The 24,185-nt window shown below is 37.3% G+C and overlaps 1 protein-coding gene across 1 annotated transcript; it reads left to right on the top strand.

Moving 5' to 3' along the window:
• On the top strand, positions 1 to 23,728 carry LOC105640590 (SNF2 domain-containing protein / helicase domain-containing protein / HNH endonuclease domain-containing protein). Its single transcript, XM_089715521.1, is given in 25 exon segments — positions 1 to 704; positions 1,106 to 1,465; positions 1,834 to 1,966; positions 3,102 to 3,277; positions 12,488 to 12,561; positions 12,715 to 12,750; positions 12,840 to 12,930; positions 13,217 to 13,276; positions 14,103 to 14,238; positions 14,634 to 14,830; positions 16,049 to 16,150; positions 16,625 to 16,735; positions 17,374 to 17,439; positions 17,527 to 17,625; positions 18,054 to 18,308; positions 18,421 to 18,573; positions 18,676 to 18,783; positions 19,968 to 20,282; positions 21,136 to 21,323; positions 21,513 to 21,615; positions 21,689 to 21,834; positions 22,218 to 22,297; positions 22,774 to 22,946; positions 23,244 to 23,319; positions 23,322 to 23,728. Coding segments are annotated over 25 exon segments (3,672 nt in total). The 5' UTR covers positions 1 to 326; the 3' UTR covers positions 23,378 to 23,728.
• Positions 23,729 to 24,185: the final 457 nt, after the last annotated feature.

Below are 24,185 nucleotides of genomic sequence, written 5' to 3' on the forward strand. Positions count from 1 at the left end.
ATATACTTCTGATCGTTGAACGACAAGGCCTTGAGCATGCCAACATATAACGTGTCAAAAGGCTAGCTTAGTAGTGGAAAGGAAGGACTGCGACTTGCTGGAAGAAATATTCGTACCGCCTAACGAGGAGACGTTCAGCATGTGAACATGAATTGACTGGACGCAAACGACATGGCGTTGAAGCATGACAGTATGCAGGAACTCCAAACAAACCCCCACAAACTTCCCCCTCCGCGCCCTTTTTCCCCAAACTTCAAATCGCTTCTCTCCCATATCATCTCTCTAGAAAATTAGAAACCCTAACAATTCAAAGTAAAAATGCGAAAATGCCAATAACAGAAGAGCAAAGACAAAGAGCAGAAGCGAACAGATTAGCAGCACTAGCAAAGAGAAAAGCTTTCACAGAATCTATCATCAACGAGCAGCAGCAGCTGCAGCAACAAAAACAAGAGGAGAACAACCCATGGAGGCTGTTCAAGTGCCGAAAGCTCTCCCGAGAGCACGCTTCTACTGCCCATTGCCCGAAATCACTACCATCCGTCCTGGAAAACACGAATTTGAAAATCCATTTGGACCAAAAGTTCCGGGTCAAGCTCGAAATCTGCTCCTCTGACTCTTTTTCTGTCACTCCAGAGGCTTTAAAGGGGTTTGCTTATCCAGGAGAAGAGGAGTGCTTAAAAACATTAAATTTTCGCTTGTCCGATGTGAGTGAGGTTTTCAAAATTTGTTTCTTCTAATTTGTTTTAAATGTTTGTCAGGGTGTCGTTGAGAAAATGTGATGAATGGAGAGTACATTGGGGATTTCTTGAACTGTTTTGTCAATAAAGGAAAAGTGAAAATTATGATCTTTGGGCCTTTTGTTTTAATAATAACGAGTGGAAATGGTAGAGAATTTTGCCTTAAGTGGGTATTACAGCAATGTGGAATATGGTTAAGCAGCTTAATAGAATGAGAGAATAAAGTGCTTCGGGAGTAGTTTGTTTTTTGAATTTCCTTTTTCTTTTTAATAATTTTTTTTTTTTTTTTTGGTGGAAATGACAAGAGAGTGGATTATGACTTTTAAAGGATGTTATAAATTGAATTACTTAAGTTTATTTTGTTTTAGGTAATGCCATCACACTATACCCAAAATCACAGAGGTGGGAAGGCCTGTGTTTATAAGCTCAGCGATTATGATGCAGTTTTGTCCTGTTTAAAGAACTACAAGGGCATTGAAATTGAGAAGATACCTTTCGCCACACTAAATATAATCCAGAGGCTTTCACATTCCATTGAGACAGGGAGATGGGAGCCCCTTAGGCCTGAACATCTGACTGATGAGGAGGTTAATGCATTGATCGGGAAACTGCCAAAAAAGCTGTTGGATACTCTCTTGCCCTTCCAACTGGATGGTTTAAGATTTGGTTTGCAAAGAGGTGGTCGTTGTCTCATTGCAGATGAAATGGGTCTTGGAAAAACACTCCAGGTAATCGTTTTAACAATAGTAGTTCAATGATTCTCATGTTAAGCGTAAATGACGTTTTAGCAATGCAATCTAGATGCCACTTTTTTCCATTTTTGGTCCTCTGTGGCTTCCATATTGGTTCTTGTAACAGCATTGATGATTTCTAATAGTGATTGGTTTGAAGAGTGTCATGTTTGGGTAAAAGTGCATTCTTGTAGGCATGTTATAGTTAGCAGATTCGCATGCATGAAATTATGTGTATTCAAGAATGCTTATTTTGATTTTTGAGTCTAGTAAAAATAAAAATAATAATGCCTCAAATGCATTTTGGAAATTCTCATAAGTTGGTATAAATATGAACTCCTTGTATATGTTTGATTTGTTTTCAGGCAATTGCTATTGCTGGCTGTTTCATAAGTGAAGGTCCTATACTTGTTGTTTGCCCAGCTATTTTGCGGTTTTCATGGGCTGAGGAATTAGAGCGATGGCTGCCCTCTTGCTTACCTTCTGAGATCCACCTCGGTATTTGCTTCTCATTTTGTCCTTTGTTTTTGTTTTGTTTTCCTTTTACTGCCTGTCCGGGGATGGGGAGGAGCAGGTTGAAATGGGATTTGGAAAGGAGAGAATATAACATAATTTAGAAGTTTCAATGGCTTGCTATGATACGGTTCAAGAATTGCAATGCGCACTTATGTTCTCAATTTTTTAGTTTCTTCATAATTTGTAACCATCTAAGTTTAAGTCTTCTATGTATGCAAATTATTGGAGCTGGTTGGATTGGAACATAGATTGAAAAATAGATTAAAAATCCCAAGTCAAATAGTTGGAACAACTATTAAAATAATATCATTCCGCAAGTAGTTTTTGTCTATTTGTTGGTCTTGGATTAGCTCTGACAATTCTGATGCTGCTGTGAGACCAGAAGTCTAAATTCAATCTGTTCCGATTCAAAACCTCAAGGTCCTTCTTTTCTTTCTTTTTTTTCCATTTCTGTTTTTGGGGGTCCATTACAAAGGCAAATGGGTTATGGGAACAGGATGTAACCATACCACCTGATAGTTCCCAATATTTTGGTGTTTTTCAGATTTGAACTAGAGTCTTGTCATTGTCCACACTATTAAAGGATATGGGAGACCAACAAGGCTAGGCCTGATTGGCTCATCCTCAAGTTATTTTGTAATCTCTAAGATTTATAGACTCTAACTACACTTACAAATACATCTATCTATCTATTTCTATACACACACACACACACAGACATACATATAATGTAGATTAGTGACTTGAAGCAGAGTTTGAGTATAACAAGGTTATGCAATTTTTTCTTATTCGGAAAGGATACATAAATATTTTGATTTTAACTACAAATTACATTTATTTCTGAATTCCTCAAATGTCCTGTTTTATATTTTTCCATGTTCTGGAATCAAGCTTCATGCCATTTAAATAAGGCAGCAATGTTTTTTAATGGAGATTTTATCATCATTTCTTATGTTTGTAATTCTGTAGGTTAGAGCTATCAAATCAATACACAACCTTCATTCCTTGGCCCTTGATTTTGGGGCAAAAAAATTCATTTAGCCATTAAGAATTTCTTTCTTTTTATTGCAGCAGGAATTGATTATTATTTGTATGACTTACAAATTTTTTAATTCAGTTTTTGGTCATCAAAACAATCCTGCATATCTTACAAGATTTCCAAGCGTTGTGGTTATTTCTTACACAATGCTTTATTACCTGAGAAAGAGTATGCTTGAGCGAGAATGGGCTCTCTTGATAGTTGATGAATCCCATCATGTGCGTTGTTCAAAAAAGAGGTCAGAACCAAATGAGGTAAGATTTAGTTTTTAGATATGATTTCTATGTGTGTGGGTGTGTTGGTATCATGCCATGGATAAGTTGTAGTTCACATACGGAAGTGTGGCATCATAGATTCCTTTGGATGCTTTGGAGCTTCTTTGTGTGTGCTAGCATTCGCATTCATCCTGACCTATTCTTTTTTGGGCAGGTTTTCTTTAAAAGAATTAATCACAAATTGACGTTTTTATTAGTTTAAGCTAGATAGCATAGTTGGATCAAATTTTTGTTGCAGTGCAAGTTATAAATTGGATTAAAAATATGCAAATTTTAGATTCTTAAGAATAGTAAACTTTTGAATTAATATAGAATATTGACATGATGAAGATTCCATTTGTGCTACAGTATAAGTCTCAGTCAACATAGATAAAGCAATAATCATAATTCTTAGCCGATGATATCTCCACAGATCATTCCTCTGATCTAGGAACAGATTACAATTAATTTCCTGTAATTAATCTCTGTAATTCCTTTCCATATTCTGTTTGTATTCTCCCTATTTAAAGGGTCTTGTACATCAATACAAATCATCAAGAATTCCAAATCCTCAAACACTTTCATGGTATCAGAGCTTCGGTTCTGAAAATTATCCCTCCCTCTCCTTTCTCTCTCATATTTTTTTAGCTGCTGCCTCCGATAGCCATGACACAAACAGAAGTCCCATCTTCGACCTCCAACCCTAAAACACCCACCCCCATTCACCCTGCCTACTCTGTGACTAACATCCAATCAAAAATAAGAACCCTAGATGGTAGCACAGTTACATACACATCATGGGTGAAATTATTCAAGTTTCATTCTATTGCATACCGTGTTCTTGATCACATTGATGACACGCCACCCCCAGCCTCTACAGATCCATTATACATTGCCTGGAAAGAAATAGATGCCTTGGTGTCTCAATGGATTTACAGTACCGTGTCTGATGAACTGCTCACCCGCATCCTCGACACTGAAGCTACGGCTAGAAAAACATGGCTGAAACTTGAGAAAATCTTCCTTAGCAACAAGAAAGCAAAAGCGGCAGCTCTTGAAACAAAATTCGTTAATCTCACCCTTGCAGCCTGCAGTTCCGTTGATGATTACTGCAAGAAATTGAAAGACATTGCCGACCAACTGAACGATGTTGACCAACCAGTTACAGAATCCCGATTGGTCTTACAACTGGTTCGTGGCCTTCCTCAAGAATTCGACGCCATAGCTTCTCTTATTAACTCACAAAACGCAGACTGGGACCTTGCATGAACCATGTTGAATGATGAGGTCATTCGCCAGGCTGCACGACAACAAACACCTCTGTCCTTGTCGCTCCAACCACGCAAACAAACCAAACCCAGCCAGCCGCAACTCAACACCCTGAAAACAATCAGCCTCACAACAGTTCTTACCACTCCAATTATAGAGGCCGTGGTCGAGGCAGACGTGGCAGAGGCAGAGGACGTGGCTACAGGGGAAACTCTACGGGGACTCCTTGGGCTATAACACATCAGTCCGCCAATCAAACCTACCCAAAATGGGCTTGGTGGAACACTCCACCTTGTCCCTACCCAACACAAACTCCATGGCCACCAAATCAAATTCAAAACACACCCACTGCCCATTATGCCACTTATTCAGAACAGCAGCCATACGGCCCAGCACCACCATATCCCCCTCCACCGCATACTGGATATGATGCTTTAAGTCCTTCCGATCTCAGCCAAGCTTATAACACGATGCAACTCAAGTACACAGATCTAAATCTGATCATGGATACAGGGGCAGAACGTCATGTCACCGACAACCGAGGTATGATTCGCAACCCTGACTCTTTTCCTGTTAACACTAAACTTTTAGTCTGCAACGGACACTATTTACCAATTGAGGGCTCAGGAAAAGGTTACCTTCCCATCCTTAACCGTACATACATCCTCCCAAACATACTTTACAGCCCACATATCATTAAAAATTTATTATCTGTCCGCCGTTTTACACGTGATAACAATATTTCTGTTGAATTTGACCCTTTTGGTTTCTCTTTGAAGGACCTCAAAACGGGACAGCTCCTTTCCCGCCACAATAGTACCGGAGATCTCTATCCTGTCACTCCACCAACCCTACCACCACAAGCTTGTTCAATCACATCTCCAAATTTACCTTGGCACGATCGCCTCGGTCACCTTGGCACACAAGTTTTAGATGTTTTAACCAAACAGTTTGGTCTTCCTTGTAATAAGAACAAGCATTTATTTTTTTGCAATTCTTGTCATTTATCTAATAGCAAACGATTACCTTTTTATGAGTCAAATTCCTTTACTTTTTCATCATTTGATATAATACACTGTGACTTGTGGACCTCCCCTATTCCAACCAAATCTGGATATAAATACTACATGGTGCTAATTGATAATTTTTCCAATTATGTGTGGGTATACCCTCTCAAGTTCAAATCTGAAACTTTCACCACCTTTACTAAATTCCATAAACTCATAGCCACCCAATTCAACCGTAATATCAAAACTTTTCAATGTGACTTGGGGGGAGAATTTGACAACCATAACTTCAAAATTTTTGCCCAACAACATGGTCTATTATTCCGTTTTTCATGCCCCCAAACATCTTCCCAAAATGGTCAGGCTGAACGCATGATTCGTCGTCTCAACGACATCATCCGCTCACTCCTCATCCATGCTCAATTACCACCTATGTTTTGGGTCGAAGCACTTCACACTGCTGCCTATCTCCATAACATCCTTCCAACCAAACGTCTCAATTATTTCACACCCACTTTTGCCTTATATCTCCGCCACCCGACATACGATCACTTGCGTGTGTTCGGGTGTGCTTGTTATCCCAATACCTCCGCAACCCAACCCCACAAATTACACCCAAGATCCGTTAGATGCATCTTCCTTGGATACCCTCCAGAGTTTAGGGGATACCGATGCTTTGACCCTACAACCGGGAAGATCCACATATCACGACATTTAACCTTTGATGAACAAACTTTCCCATACACCATTCCAACTCCACCCAAAACATACACATTTCTTGATGAACAACCACCACCAGGATTTCAGTTTATACAACCTCACCCAACACCAAACACCACCCAAACCCAAAAACGCCCAATCTCTCCTTACCCCATAATATACACCCGCCGCCATAAACAACAGCCCCTTAATCCAGTGGCCAATGCTACGGCACCCCAACACACTGCTGCACCTGTCTCACAAAATCCCAACACTCAGACCACCGTTGTATCAAAACCCGCACAGAATACCCATCCAATGACCACCCGCTCCAAAGCTCGCCATGCCCTTATGACCACCTCAATTTCACCAATACCCACCTCTTATGCAAAAGCTTTTTCTGACCATGCCATGCAGGCTGAGTTTCGTGCTTTGCAGGAAAATGATACATGGGAACTCGTGCCTCGCCCTCCTGACCGACCGGTCATTCGGTGTATGTGGCTTTTTCGTCACAAATTTAAATCAGATGGGTCACTTCAAAGGTACAAAGCACGTTTGGTGGTAAATGGCAAATCTCAAACGGTGGGCATTGACTGTGACGATACTTTTAGTCCCGTAGTGAAACCTGCAACTATACGGACTGTGTTATCCATTGCAGTTTCCCGTTCTTGGCCAATACACCAGTTGGATGTCAAAAACGCGTTTTTACATGAGCATTTAAATGAAACTGTTTTTATGCATCAACCCCCGGGTTTCACAGATAGAAAATACCCTCATTTTGTGTGCAGATTGAAAAAATCCCTTTATGGGCTCAAACAGGCGCCACGGGCATGGTACACCAGATTTGCAACCCATCTGCTATCTCATGGGTTTCGCAGCAGTGTGTGTGACAATTCCCTATTCATTTTCTCAAAGGGAAATCAGCTTGCTTATTTACTTCTGTATGTTTTTTTTTTTACATTTAATATTGGTTTATATATTATTAAGAGAAAAAATGAGCAATACAAGTGGGCACAATATCCCAAGTTTGAAAACAAGCCCCACGAGAAACTGATTTAGCCAAAACATGAGCTATATCATTAGCTTGTCTTCTAACCCAAGCCAACGTGACATTTGGCAATTGGACTAACAGTAGCTTACATTCAGAAATAACAACTCCAAACTCAGACCAGTCTTGGACAGAATTTCTCATAGCACAGAAAACTTACAGACAATCGGTCTCAATCTGAATCTTCAAGCTGGAGTATCCCGACAGCAACCAAGACAACACTGTTCTTAACGCCTGAGCTTCTGCTACTGCAGGAGAATGACAACCCTGCAAAGAAGACGTTGCTGCTGATACAAACCCGCTATTGCAATTTGAAATTACAGCACCAACGGCTCCATGGCCGATAGAGGGGAGAAGAGTTGCATCAAAATTTATTTTAAGAGTGCCCATAGGTGGCGGACACCAAATTCGACTTGCAGGAGCACCTGTACCTGTACCTGAACCTGGCGACTTCAGCTGGGCTTTCTTCCAAGATGCGAGCATACTTCTGGCGCGAGTAACCATATGATAAGGTCTTTCTTCCACTTGATTCCATTTCAACGCATTACGGCTCAACCAAACGCTCCATAGTCCCATAACAAAGTTCTCAAAAAATTCGTTCTCCCACACATGATGTAAATGTTCCAACAGTTGTAAGAAAGTTGGAAAATTCCCAATACTCAGCTGAATACCAAAAAATTGCCAGCAAAAGCGTACTCTCGGACACTCGACGAGAGCATGGACTAACGTTTCAGTAGTACCACAGTAATCACATGCTGTGTCAAGCTCCAATCCCCTTCTTGCCAAAGTTGCTTTAACTGGCAGGATGTCGCGACAACATCTCCAGAGAAAATGTCTCACTTTCGGCGGAATTTGAAGTGACCAAAGAGATTTCCCGAAGCTCGACCGCCAAGCATCTTCAGTATCCACAGAATGAGATGCTACTACTTTGTATCCAGATTTCACAGAGTATATCCCAGAATCTGTCCAATGCCATATAAGAATGTCATCCTGAACATTTGTAGCTAAAGGAATAGAAGTAATAATTTCAGCAATTGAAGGATTGAAAAGACCGTGTATCAGTGGCAGGTTCCAAGCACGTGCCCCGTGTGTCAAAATAAGATCGGAAACCCGTATATGCTCAAAGCCAGGAAGAATAGGTAAGGGAACCCGAAACTGATTATCCCTCAATAGCCACGGTTCGGTCCAGACATTAACTGATTTACCATCTCCAATTCTCCATCGAAAACCAGAACAGATAGCATCTTTGGCTGCACAAATCCCTCTCCATACAAAACTTGGATTACGGCCAACACCTGCACCAAGAAAATTCCCACTTGGGAAATATTTAGATTTGAAAGAGCTATAAAAGAGAGAGTCTGTAGTGTGTAAAAGCCTCCAACAGTGCTTTCCTAATAAGGCCAGATTGAAACTTTGCAAATGTCTAAAACCCAAACCTCCGTTTTCCTTCGCTACACAAAGCCGTTCCCAACTCAACCATCTCATCTTCCCACCCCACCAATAGGAATTCATTAGTCGCTGAAGCTCCGCTAAAATAGATACCGGTATAAGGAAAGAACTCATACAGAATGAAGGGATAGCTTGTGCGACAACCTTTATGAGTACCTCTTTACCTGCTTTGGATAGAAGTTTCTGGTTCCAACCACTGATCAACTTCCTCACGCGATCCTTTAAGAACGAAAAAACTCGTCTCCTTTCCCTACCAATTAACGATGGCAGGCCGAGATATCGTCCGTGGTTCAAAGGAGCAAGCACACCAAAAACCCCTGTAACAGCAGTCTTATCCAATTCAGAAGTGTTAGAGCTGAAAAAAATACCGGATTTTTGCCAATTAACCGCTTGACCTGAAGCTGCTTCATAGGTAGCTAGAATATTTTTAATCTCCAGAGCTTGAGTCCGTGATGCCTCAAAGAAGAATAGACTATCATCCGCAAATAACAAATGAGATATCCGGGGAGCGACTCTCGAGACTCTACAGCCTGTGAGACGGCCTTCTCGTTCAGACTTACAAAACAGCTTGGACAGTCCTTCAGCACAAAGAATAAATAGATAAGGCGATAGTGGACAACCTTGTCTCAACCCCCGTTCTGGAATAATTGGGCCAACCTCATCCCCATTCACTCCAACCCAGTATTTAACAGAGGAAACACACAACATGATCAAATCAACCCAACGCTGGCTAAAACCCAAACCCTGCATAACAGCCTGTAGGTAGCGCCAATTAACTCTGTCATAAGCTTTGGAAATATCAACTTTCAACGCGGAAGCTCCTTGTCGACCTGTCATTCTTGTTTTCATAGAGTGGATTAACTCAAAAGCAACTAACACATTATCCGAGAGCAACCGCCCTGGGACAAAAGCCGACTGAGATAATGAAATAAGATTAGGCAAAATGGTCTTCAGCCGGTTTGCCAGAACTTTAGCAAACACTTTGTATACTACATTACAAAGTGAAATAGGTCGAAAATCCTTCACTGCCGCTGGGTCCTCTACTTTTGGAATCAACACAATCATAGTATCATTCAGAGTATTCGGAAAAACGCCTGTAGTGAACCAGTCTCGGCAACTATGGACAACATCGTGACCCACAACTTCCCAAAACCGCTGGTAAAATCTAGGATTTAGACCATCCATCCCTGGGCTTTTGTCTGCATGCATCTGTTTCACAGCCAGTTTAACCTCATCAACCGAAATATCTCCAAGTAACATAGAGTTGTCATTTTCAGAAACCAAAGGAGAAAATAAACCCACAACAGGACTTAAGTCAACGTCCCCTGCCGCAAATAGATTAACAAAATAATTGCTCACCATACCTTTCAGTAAATTGTTGTCACTTATCCACTCGCCACTAGCATCCTTCAACCGAAAAATCTGTTTTGATTTCTTTCGTTTTTTAGCAGTCGCATGGAAGTACCGAGAATTCATGTCCCCAGATGTCAACCAATGGGATTTCGCTCTTTGAGACCAGAAGACCTCTTCACGGTGAAGAACATCATCAAGCGTATGCTGCACATTTTCAAATTGTTCAATATTTACTTCTGTATGTTGATGATATAGTGCTCACTGCCTCTTCTAATGAGTTATTACAGAATATTATCCGCATGCTCTCACGAGAGTTTGCAATGACAGATTTGGGCCGGGTGCATCATTTCCTGGGAATCAAAGTGACACGAACATCTGGTAGGTTATTTTTGGATCAGTCTCAATACACAAAGGATATCATCTCCAGAGCTTCAATGTCCTCTTGCAAACCGTGTGCCACCCCAGTCGATCTATCATCAAAACTGAGTGCTTCTGATGGACCTCTATTCCATGATCCAACATTATACCGCAGTCTTGCTGGCGCATTACAGTATCTCACATTCACACGCCCAGATATATCATATGCTGTTCAACAAATATGCCTCTTCATGCATGAACCGCGGGATCCACACTATGCCTTTCTCAAAAGAACAATCCGATATTTACAAGGCACAGTTGACTACGGTATAAGAATTGGCAAGACAAATACACATACCTTGGTAGCATACTCAGACGCAGATTGGGGTGCCCAGACTCCAGAAGATCAACTAGTGGCTACTGTGTTTTCCTTGGTGATAATTTGATTTCATGGTCTTCAAAACGGCAGCCTACTATCTCACGGTCTAGTGCAGAGGCAGAATATAGAGGAGTAGCCAATGCTGTTGCAGAGACCACCTGGCTTCGCAATTTACTTCTGGAATTACACCTCCCACTTTAGCAGGCCTCCGTCGTATACTGTGACAATGTTTCCGCAGTGTATATGTCTGACAATCCTGTCCAGCATCAAAGCACAAAACACATTGAGATCGACGTACACTTTGTAAGGGAGAAAGTTCGAATAGGCCACATTCGGGTCTCACATGTCCCATCTGCTTTTCAATATGCTGACATCTTTACCAAAGGCCTATCTCGACAGTTGTTCTAGTCATTTCGATCCAGCTTGAGCGTCTGTCCTCCGCCCGCTCAAACTGCGGGGGAGTCTTAGCCGATGATATCTCCACAGATCATTCCTCTGATTTAGGAACAGATTACAATTAATTTCCTGTAATTAATCTCTGTAATTCCTTTCCATATTCTGTTTGTATTCTCCCTATTTAAAGGGTCTTGTACATCAATACAAATCATCAAGAATTCCAAATCCTCAAACACTTTCAATAATGTCCTAGACTGAAAATTAATATTCCAGTGTCAAAGTATATGCTCAAGAAGAAAAAGAGGAAAGACACGAGTAATTGATATTAACATACTGCGTTCATGTCACACAAAAAGCTATAGCTTGAAGGGAATTTTTTTTTTTTTTTTGAAGAGATTTTTATAGGATTTATTTGTGGAAAACTAGGTTCTGGGTTTTCAAGCTTGCCCTCATGTTAAATAAGCTGCAAATGTAAGAACTGGAAAGTTTAAACCACAAAATTTTCTTTTTCATAAAAAAAAAAGCGACCACTTTATGGTACTGATAAGGATTCCATGTGTTATTTTCAAAATGCCTTTTCGCTTGCGATGAGAACAAAAATATCCCAGAGTTATTATATTATTTGCACTTCATTTAGGTGTGAGAAATAAGAAAGGCAGGTAGCCCTTATTGCCTTTATAATGTATTTTACTTATCACCATCTGCTAAGTCAGTTGATTACAAGATTCTGCAAAATCTTAGGAATTAAATTCATCACATGAACAAAATTGGGACTAGCTTAAGCAGGTTTAATGGTTTAGACCAGGGGTGGGTTTGAAAAGGAGAGTCTTTACTATTAGCTGTTCTCCACTATGAGGGGGTGATGAATGTGGCAAAACCCAAACTCCTCACTAATGTCTTGGGAAAGGCTATTGGATGAATTTTTTGAGTTATGGATTGGCAAGATTCTAGAATACTTGTTTGGAATTTATTGCAAGTATTAGGGAATTATATTCATTGAACTCAGCAAATGTATGAATATTATTGTGTTGGAGGGTCATTGTGCCATTGAAAGAGAGGCTTTCTACCCACTTTGTTCTATCTGGGGCTTGTCTTTTGAGAAAAATGTATGAACAATTACATGCAGTTTAGATCTTTGGTTTACAATAACCTGCTGAAATATTGTGACAGTGCATGAAGTGAGAGCATGGAAGTGCTCGTTTTATTAAAATTTATCTCCCATCTTACTATTTTACCATTTCTTGTGTTTGCAGACAAAAGCTGTTCTTGATTTGGCTGCAAAGGTTAAGCGCATAGTTCTTCTGTCAGGGACACCTTCTTTATCCAGGTTGTAGCATGTATTTTTTTAGTGCAAAATTGAATCAGCCTATAATATCTTATTATGCCTCTACCTTTATTAGCTTTTCCCAAGTTTCTATGAAGATTGCTATTAGAAATACATTCTAATGTGTTATTTGTGTGTATTCCTAGGTGATCATAGGCCATATGACATTTTTCATCAGATAAATATGTTATGGCAAGTCTTCTTCGTATCTTACATTGTTGGTTTTCTTAAGTCTTAGTTTATTTCAGATCATATTTCTCAACAATGCTTCTGCTTTTCAGGCCTGGTTTACTGGGACAGACCAAGTACGATTTTGCAAAAACTTACTGTGCAGTTAAATATGTCTTGACTTCTGAAGGGAAACGTTTCCAGGTGACTTTTAGAGATACTATCATACACACTACATGATTTCTTAAAAGCTGCATAGAAACTTTGTTCGTTGCATCATTTTAAAGTTGGTCATAAAATTTTCTTATGCTTACTGATTAAGTTAGAAAATAAGTTTTCTTAGTTTTGGGAGATGATTGGATTTTGTGACTAAAAGTAGGAACTCATGGATCTTGGCATAAAGCTCTGTGCCTTTTATGTACAAACCTTTTCTTTTCACCTTGACCATCAAAATTGAAGTTTTGAGCTAGTCAATGAAATCGTTATGCAGGATTTCTCAAAGGGCATTCGCTTGGAGGAACTTAACGTGTTGCTTAGACAAACTGTTATGGTAATGCTCTTGCTTTTGAAATCCTTTATGCCATGTGGAACAGTTATTCATAAACTATTATCTTAGTTTTTTTTTAAGTATCAGCTGTGGTGGTCCAAGAATTAACTCTTATTTGTCAAAAGACTTGGGGAGTATAAATACATTATATCCAAAATGGGTACCATTGTGTTCTATATTATCTTCTGCCTTTTCTTGAGTTCTTTGAGAAAATTACAGATTCTTCTGAATGCAAATGAATTTCCCAAGTAAGGACTAGATAACATGCAAGTTATGGCTTAACCATTAAATATTGGGAAACAAGTAGAAAAAGTGCCAAGGGGAGGGGTTAATAACATGCTTCTAAAAATATCAGCCCTATGTTATCTAGTCCTACCTTTTGATTGATTAAATGTGATCTATTTTACCATGGTTAGCAATTTCCCCAAAAATTTCCCTTAGTAACCACAAAATTTTACATGCTGCCAATGGTTTGTTGGCCAAATGGTCTTTGATTTGATTAGTGTAACCCTTGATTCGAGAGAGAGATGTAGCAAGCATCTGCTTTTGTTTAATTGATCACATTTTGTGTCAATTGATTATGATTTTTATATTATTGCTCATAAATTTTCTTTTGGGAAATTCTTACTTGTAGGTAAATGTTTGACTGTTTGTTATTGTTGATAACATGTGTGCTTGCATGTGCAAATGTATGAGAGAGAGAGAGAGAGAGAGAGAATTGCCTTTCTCCATATGGTCAAATTGTTTTTCAATAGATGAGTTTATAAATATTATTGCTCGTGTTTTATGTTGAGAAAGTTTCATTAATAGGCTGTATTGATGGTTTTAGATAAGACGTTTGAAGAAGCATGTTCTGGAACAATTACCACCAAAACGTCGAAAAATTATAAGACTGTCATTGAAGAGATCAGACATTATGTTAGCAAAGACCGCTGTTGGGACTGTGAATAATGATGTTTCTGAAGGTAATGCAACTGAAGCCATGTTATCTTATGTGTCAGATCAGTCTCATAAAATAAACAATAAGTTATGTCCTGAATTATTAGTTCTGTTATTGTAATACAATGATTATTCAAACTGTTACATTTTTCGACAATTAGATACATGGCCTAGATAAGCAAATAAGGAATCAACTTTTTTCTATTCAGTTCCAAATTATTTGGAAGAGAGTTTGAACGAACTGAACAAAGCATCATACAAAATGTTGATGAGATGAGTTTGTGAGTTCTTAGTTCTCCTTTCAAGTGCTTAGTTTGGAGGTAAATTCAAAGCATACTTGAGAAGTAGCTAAACGGTAGGTGAACAAGTTGTAGTTGGCATTCTGTATACCTCTTACCCTAGTCCATTTTATTTCTTTCAGATAGTGGTGCTTCTTGCAGATTAGACGAACTCTCCTATCAAGAGCTTGGTATTGCAAAATTCTCTAGGTTTTGTGAATGGCTTTCCATTCACCCGCTCTTTTCAGAATGGGATGGTGTAGCAGAATTAGATGCAAACCGCAATTCCCAAAAAATGATAATTTTTGCTCATCACCATAAAGTCCTTGATAGAGTGCAGGTGAGATGATTTTACTGGTTCTTCCTTTTTTTAAGCATTGAAAATCTCTTGATTGCAATGACAAAAAATTGATTGAAAATAACAAACATCGACAAATATAGTTATATTAAAAAAAAAAAACATCCTAAATAGAGAAATTTTATGCCCAACTTGTAGCTGTCTAATCTGATATGAAAATAAAACAGATTATGAACTTTTTTTAGAATTATGATCCTCTTGAAAGTTATAATAAATTTTACATTTCCTGCTAAAATAGAGACATCGGTAATTGCCTTTTCTTTGACCTAATATTTAACAATGGAATCTGTAAAAGATGTTAGTCATATATCTGGTTGCTTCTTTCTGATATCCAACATTTTCCTCATTTCTTTGTATAAGCTCATATCTTCTGCTCATCCATTTTCCTGGTAGCTCTATCCAAATAATTAACAGAACTGATAGAGCTGTTTGCATGTTGGGGTTACTTAGTAAGATAGTTCATGAATCATTATATGATGCCACTTTTTGCGGGTGCATTGTGTGAGTCCAACTTAACAAGTACCAAATCACCTCCAAAGATGGGTTAGCAAAAGGTGAAGCCTTGTTTAATTGTTGGTTATAGCTAATCTCTGATATGCTTACTTCATGGGTTTTGTACCACTGTAAGGACTTTGGTCACTAATACTTTATTAATCAAAACCAGTGGTTAAAAAAAAAAAAATGAAAAACTTAAATATTATGTGAGTTAAGATCCTGGATTGTGAATTCTCAGTAAATTTAGTTGAAATGAGATCAAATGAGACAAATGAATGCACAGAATTATATTTAACCACAGTATGGACAGTGGAGTGAATCAATGAAACAATTTAAACCATCATGAACTGTCTGTGATTAAAGTTGTATGATAAATTATCTGGATTGAAGTTTGGACAAATTAGAAATTAGAGAAGATGAAAGAAACTTCAGTTTGACCCCCGAGGCTACATTTATTCACATTTTGCACTAGATTATTGTCAATAAAGCTGTAAATTCATTTAATATTTTTCTCCTGACAGAAGGTTTCTTATTCATTTTTCACCGATTGGAAAGTGGCAAATTTACATTTCTTTTTCTAATCTTCAATGAATTTTATTTTGCTGAAATTTGTTTCTGCATGTTGGCCTCTGATTGGCTTTATTTAGCAGTATATGATGTCTAGATGTTAGTGCTAATTTGAATTTATTGCTTTGAGTTGGTCAGGAGCTCATATGTGAGAAAGAAGTTGGTTTTGTTCGCATAGATGGAAGCACACTTCCCAGAGATAGGCAATCAGCTGTATTGTCATTCCAATCATCAAATGAGGCTAGTATCCTAGTTTGTATATTCATTGACTTATTTGGTTATTACAGAAAACTTCTTTTTGTTTTTCCTTTTACTTTGTATTTTCAATTTATATTATTGTTTTCATTTTATATATGAAATTGCTTAAGAAGATAAAAATAGAGAATAATTAATTGGCCTAATGACATCTCATTCTCCCTTGTTTCATCGATATGGGCACTCACAAAAGTGTCCATGTTACTCTTTAACAATGTAAAAATTATTGTTTGAAGCAATGGAGGGTAAGCATTGGTGCAACAGTAGGTTGCTTCCTTGTGACTTGAATCTCTTGCATTAATTTCAAACTATGAAACAACGTGCTTGCGAATATAAATGCTTGCCCTCCCTAGAACCCGCACTGGAATGGTTACTTTCCTTTTTGTTTACCAATTTGATCAGGTATAAATATACATGTCCAGAATGGTGAACTAAAAAGTACACTTCCTTATTTGCCAGGTTAAGGTTGCAATAATTGGTATAACTGCTGGGGGTGTTGGACTTGATTTTTCCTCAGCCCAAAATGTTGTGTTCCTGGAGCTGCCTCATTCTCCCTCATTAATGCTTCAGGTCTGACTTGTTTGTTTTATTTAGCATTTATAGTTGAAATTTGATGGCAGTATATATTGATAAAACGTTTTATTTATTAATAAATATTTGCTATTTTATCTGTTATATAACCTTCTGTAGTGAAGGATGGCTCAATTATAAGTCCTCTTTATGACTCTCTACTATCAGCTTGTGAAATATCGTTTTGTGTACTCATATCCAGTGAATCCAAGTAGTTTTCTTTTTTCTTTTCATTTTTTTCCAGATTTGATCTCTGGAAACTTTTGAGTAGTTACTTTTCTGTGTGCTCCCATTGTTCAATAAAATACTTGGACAAGAACATAAATCTTACATGTTTCTGCATCTTTTGTTATAATTTTGATGGAGAAGCTTTGTAGAGGGAAATTGTATTTACATTGACTATTTTCAAGTTCCAAACTGTTGCTAAGATTTAAGAATACCATGTAATGAGCATTGATGAGTGTAATTGTGCTCCCAGGGGTGCAGGGTGGGCTTACAGTGTACCCTCTATCTTTTTTGTTCCTCTTTTGAGAACCATACTCTTCCAATATTTTTGGCTGTGTATTTGCACATAGATTTTCCTGATCTTTTACTTGTAACTTTTGCTATATCTGCCTCCTTTGGACATATTTTTTAAGGCTGAGGATAGAGCTCACAGGAGAGGGCAAACAAATGCAGTCAATATATACATCTTCTGTGCAAAGGTGTATATTTCTTTTGTAAACTATTTTTGTTAGAGTTTTATAGTCATTCTGTTGAAATATACATTAATTTGTCCTATATTATTGCAGGACACTATGGACGAAAGACATTGGCTATACTTGAACAAGAGTCTACATCGTGTTTCATCCACTACAAATGGAAAATATGATGCAGTACCAGAGATAGCGGTATCTTTCTTCCTCTGTCTATTGTTGCGAGTTAATCTTCTTTACATAGTACATGTTTTTTCTTTTTCTTGCTGGCACAATTTGTCACAGCTTTGAGTTTTAAGCTCAAATTACTTGTGAAAAAGTTCCCCTAGTAGCATCTTGCTATCCATTAATCTAATATTTATTCAAATTCTGCTGTGTGATCAGAATTGTGGATAAGCACCATCTTTTGTTTTTTAGTTTTTCTCCTTCTATTTTTTTTTTCTTTTCACAATATTTATTAGTTTCAGACTTTGAGTGTTAATGGTGGGCACCTCATTTGAAATTGAAATTTATGAGCTCTTTTATTGTTCTTTTCTCTTGGTTTTTGTTCATATGACGGTATGTCAAGATTCTGTTTTTCTCATTTGTTCCAAGAGGTTTGACTTCATTAATCTTGCTGGCAGGTTGATGGTGTTTCTTACTTAGAAACGCCTGGCAAAACTCAGAAAAATTCCGAGAATCAAGTTTCGGATGAAGCCTCATATGGTGAGCTTTCTGCTGTCAAACTTGGGAAGCTAACTGATCTTTGCTCAGCACTCAACACAGAACCTTTTGAAATTGAAACTCCTGATGAAGCAGCTGGCATGTTACTTGATAGATCCAAAGGACATTCTAGTTCTGGTGCCAGTGCATATCAAACAGATGATATTCATCTTAAGGTGTGACTTAAAAATTAGAGTTCGGGTTTTTCTTGTTTTAAGATGTCCTCTCCCTTTCATTTTTTAATTTGATTTCCTATGATCTGAATACTTAATTTCATCGGTGGAACAGGCTAATGTGGTCCCTGACCGAGAACTGTATGACTATTTTGTTGCAAGTGGAAACCTAGAGAGAGATGTATCAGAAAGTGAACTTGGCTCTGCTTGCGGAGTTTCTTCTTCTTTGTTGGACAAAGAAAATGAAAGCAAGGATCAGATAGAAAAGGTATGCCCTGAAAGAGTTTTAGTTTTTTCAGACACAGGTGGCCATATAGTTTTTCTTTTGTATTTATGTGAAGAAAAATGTTTTATAAATCAGAAAATGCAGGAAAAAATTTTTGGTCCACAAACAACAGAAGTGGATGACCTTGGATCTGCTCAGGAAAATGAAGCTGATGAATCCTTCTCCAGCCAAGTACATTCTCTGCGCTTTGAGGTATAACAATAAAAACGACTGAGATCTGCATACTGGTTGGCTTCCCTTGCTGCTTTGTGCATTTGAAGCAGCATATCAATATGAGAAGCTTTTAGCTATTTTCACTCTTATAAATGTGTTTCCAAAGTTGCAAGAATCTATTTTTGTCTTTGAGAGTTTTGGCAGCTTAATAATGGTTGACAATGCAAATTCGGGAATTTGTTTTGTGTATGTTTCTTCTTTCTGCACTCCACTTGTTCATATATTCAGTTTTTTGTTTAATTTGTCCTGCAACTGGTATATCTAGATGTTTAAATGTGAATCGCACAATTTTTCAAGGTTTAGACATGAGCTTCAAATTGTTTGGTTCCAGACATTATAAACAGGAAGTTATAGCCTGTTGGTCTGTGGAGGGTAAATCAAGAGAAAATTTAAGATATAGGAATGCAAGCAATTGATGTTATTTTCTTACAAAATTTAATTGTATTGTTGAAATTGATAGGTTGTATGTCTTTTCACCTCTTTCTCTCTGCCTACTAAACATTTTCTGCATAGATCAATGTGTCAAATCAGTGGTCTAGGTTGACCATGTAGAAGTTTCAGTTAAATTGGTATTTACATGACTGAGTTCACTGATGACTCGAGTTTGACAAATTTAAGCTTGTAGCAAATCAATTTGCTTTTCATATTTCTGTCACCACTGGGGCTTGTTATTAAAACGGCATTATTCGTTATGTTATTCTATAAGGCATTGTTTGGCAAAATTAACTGTTTTAGTAGTTGTTAACTGTCCTAGTAGCTGTCAGTTGTTTCACTAGCATTCTTTAAACGTTAAAGGGAGTAACATTTCATAGTCTGTTCTCTCAAACTCTAAACGCTAATGTAAACACTATGTCAACCGAACACTGTTAATATTAGGAATGATGTTTTGACCACGTTAAAACACTAAAAGCTACATGAAAGGTTGTTTCCAAACAGAGCCTAAGTCTGTTATTTTGGTGCTCCAAGGATTATTGATGTTGCATGTTTTTCAAAGATTCAGTAGTATTTCTTCAAGTGGATATTATGTCAAATTAGCTAGGGGCTATCATTTGTTTGATCTGGGTGATTTATTAATATTTTTTTTTACAATCTTTAAGGAAAGATATGAAAACAATGGGGATTAACTTGAATGATTAATGGCTTTACCTACACCTACTGTTTAGGTGAGCAAATATACTGGGAGGATTCACCTGTATTCCTGTAGTTTGGGTACAGACTCAAGACCACAGCCACTATTTGAGAATTTCCGCCCAGAGGAACTTGAGTCGCTCAATTCTGCTCCAGCCAATGATAACAAGGAAACAACTACTAGATCTTTCAAGAGCAACCCAGCATGTAGTCGTGCTCTTCTTGCATTTATTAATGAGTGGAACAGCCTAAGGCCCATTGAGAGAAGGAAATTAGTTGGAAAGACTTTGCAGCTTCCTATATCTATTGAGTTGTGCTACTTGAATGAAAATATTAACCACGGCAGTGAGGTACATCCACATGAACTAGTTTTTTATTCTCCTCTGTAATAACTTTGAATGTCATTATCCTGCTCATCCTTGATCAGTAGATATATTGTTCAATTCATGTAGTTCTATTTTCAAAATTCTAGCATTCATTTCCAACCAAATTTACCTAGTTATTATACACACAACAAAACATGATAACCTCTTTGCCACTTTTCTCCCTAAGCCCCTTGCTTTTTTTCAATTTCAACTGATCTTCCTGGCTTGATAAAGTAACCTTTACTGAAAATTACCAACAAAGTCAGTTACTTTTTCTAAATGAAAAAGTAAAGCATAAAGCATATAACAGAAACATAAAGCATTATAAGGTCTCCTCACATCGACAAAATATTGGTGTTTACCTTATTTCAGGATTAGTGTCTGGATAAAAAACTGAACTTTGGAAGGAGCTTAATCCTTAAATATGTAATTAGCTAAAGAAAAAGGAATTTGGTTTCAGAGACAAGTAAGATTATCATGAGAGAAATTTGCAAGACAATACTGCTAAGTTCTTCAATGTTGATCCAGATTCTTGTATATGGTATAGTAGGAAAATAAGAAATCAGAGCATTAAGCTACAGAGCTCACTCCTGCCTATTATTTGATTTAAAAAGAAGATGACTGCCTTTTGAATCCTACTGAGATGAGATTGAGACATTGGAAAATGGAAATATAATAGAGGGGAAGGAATTGAAAATGGAACATCAATTCTCTTATCTTTGTGGAAAAGAATTAATCTATAGTTCCCACCACCACCACCCCCCCCCCCCCCCTCTAAATATGGTTGTATGGTTAATCAATAGGCTTTCTTTGACCTTTGTGCAAATCTCTGAAATAGGGACTGCTGAAGGGTGGAAGCAAACGGCGGAAGACTCCTTTGTGCGAGATTAGCTACCCTTTACCATCCAATGCTGTTTGGAAGAAGGTAAATCTATCTGGTAGCTATGGCAAGAAGGAAAAACAATATACACAGGGTTGGACCATAATGGATGAGCCACTCTGTAAACTCTGTCAGATACCATGCAAGTAAGTCCAGATCAGTTATAATTGCTGCAATTTTCATCCTTCCAATTACTTCTCTTTATATTTTTTGTAGTTTTATTCCCTTTTTCTCCCGTCTTATCTTTATCTCTTTATTAAATCAGTTGTATATATCGTGTACGTAGATTTAAGGCTTAGTTGTTGTCATATAATGGTTACATTGTTCACTCTCAGGGGAAGCAATGCCACGACACCTGAATTTTTTGAGGATCTTTTCTGTAACCTTAGCTGCTATGAAGAATATCGAATAAGGACTAGTAGCAGATCCCTTCGACAGGTTAGGACTGGAGCTGTATCTAAAGTAGAACTTTTTGTTTATTTATTTATTTAACTTCATCCATTATATCCAGGAACTTTTCCAAATAGAACATGGGGTTTGCAGAAATTGCCAGTTGGACTGCCATCAACTTGTGAAGACCATTAAACCTTTATCACTGGAGAGACGAAGAGAATATATTGAGAAAATAGCACCAAATTTGGCAAGTCGGAAGAATTTGTAAGTCAAAATTGAATACTAGAGTAGTGTCAGTTTCATTTGCTGTGAGATCACAGTGAAGTTCTTCATATGGCATTCAAGATTTTTTTTTTTTTTTTTCCATTTAGTAGTTCTGCTTCAGAAAGATATTAATTTATCATTAAATGTATGCATCAACGCCAAATGATTGGCTTAAGGTAACTGACCTCTTAAAATTATATATTGCTCCTGAACTTTAGGACTGATCAGAAATTTTACACATTTCGTGAGGAAGATAAGATGCTGTTGTATCTGGAAATAGAAATACTAATTATTTAATTGAGATGCTTTATGCTACTTTACCTTAATAGTACCAAATGGTTTGAAATATTTGAGCTGAAAAATTTTATGTTGGACACCTGCAGGATTGATAAGCTTGTCAATGATCCATCTGAAGGTAACGCATGGCATGCAGATCACATCATTCCTGTCTACCAGGGTGGAGGTACGATGATGTTGCCTTTGAAATTACTGTTTAAGGACTCATGGCCCAGGAATATTTGGTTGGCAACTTGATGGACATTCCACAAATGATGTGGAGGCATATGACTTGGCATATCTTCCTGGAATTTGTTGCACCAGATGCAGATTAAATTCATGTTTTTAACTTTGATTTGTGATTTGGAACTTGCTATCATGATCCTTACAAGTCAATAATTTATGGGACTTGAACCTGGCTGTTAGGTTTCGGGATGGAAGTGATTCAGAAAGAACTGTAATTACTCTTAAGTTCTGAAAGTGTTCTACAGCTTGATTTGTTGCAGGCTGCAATAAAAGCATCGAATTTTTTGTTGCTGCTGCTCTTGTTTTTATTAGTAGTAATTATCCTCTCAAGGATGTCCTTTTTTGGCTTTTTCTCACTATTTAGTCAAATAATGTTTAAGCTGTGATCTTAAATATCTTGTTCTCAATTTTCTGCAGGTGAATGCAGACTGGAGAACATGAGGACTCTCTGTGTTGCTTGCCATTCTGATGTTACTGCTGCACAACGTGCTGAACGACGTCTAACAAGGGCCAAGGCTAGGGAACAACTGAAGATCATCATGAATCAACTCAAAGACCAGAATCTGGAGGAGGGTAACAGTAATTTTAAGGTAAATTCTGAGAATTTAGGTCTCCCTTAAGAAAGTTCTGAATTTTTTGATCACTGGGTGTGGACAAATTTTTCTATGGAACAAGAATTGACAGATAATTTGTAATTTTGAATAGTCTTTTCAAAACATATGATTTCATTTTTCTAGCACCTGTTGTTTTGGTCTTTTTCACATTTCTATTTGATTTCGTCCTCAGTTCTTTTTTATTTTCTTCCTTATAATTTCATATATGCTGACTGGTAAAACTTCTACACTAACATTCTTCTTTTGCATATAAATCTGCCTGATCTGTTTCAGGGCCAAGGACGTTCCGAAATGCAAGAAGATGTAGTTGACGAGCTTTTAGTCAAGGTTCCTGGAAGTGCCTATTCTGCAGAAAAGACACAAATCCCGGAAGCGAAGACTTGAAATTATCCAAAGCTGAAGATTGAAGAGAACTACAGTGAAGGAGCATTTTATCATTTCATTTGAATGTAAAGAATCCTGAAGGATCCTTCATCAGGGGTCCAATGAGAAATACAATGAAGAAGTATCCTAATGAAGGATCCTTTACCGTGACTACAGTTAGTTAGACAGGTTCAAAACGGCCAATTTACTTTTCCTGTTTAGCAGTACGACACCTTATGCATGCCTACTTCATAATTTGTAAATATTAAACTCTTAATTGCAAAATCAAATACCTACGTGGAGAAATGCTCTAAAAAGCGCGTGGAGACCTGTATTTGATACCTCTATGACATCAATTATTAATTAAAAAAATTTATCAATTATTATTTCTGTTATGTTAATTTTAATATTTGTTAACTTTTTATAAGAATTAAGAAAATAAGAGTAATTGATTGAATTATTTTTTAATTAATTCATTGTAATTAAAAGAGAGAAAGTTTGATATAGATATTTAAACAAAGGTAAAGTTGAAATAATAAAAAAAAAGGTCAAAAATAATGGAAAAGAGGTAGTATCAATTTCTCTTTGATTTGCTATTTGGATGTGATATAGTTGATGTTTTTACTTGTGTTTAGGTTATACTATTGTTTAATTTAAATTAAAAAAAAATTGCCAAAAAAATTAAATTAAAAAAAAACTTGAAAACACTATTTAAAAAAATAATTTTGCTATCAAACATATGAATTTTAAGCAAAAAAGAAAAACTAATTCTATTAAATTATTATTTAAAAAAAACTCAAATTAGGCTTTTTTTTTTTTTGAAGGGGAAACTAAAATAAAATCATTATTTAA

This window comes from Jatropha curcas, chromosome 10 (assembly GCF_041381405.1).
Source record: "Jatropha curcas cultivar XTBG-Jc1 chromosome 10, XTBG_Jcur_1.0, whole genome shotgun sequence".
In the NCBI taxonomy this organism is placed as follows: Eukaryota; Viridiplantae; Streptophyta; class Magnoliopsida; order Malpighiales; family Euphorbiaceae; genus Jatropha; species Jatropha curcas.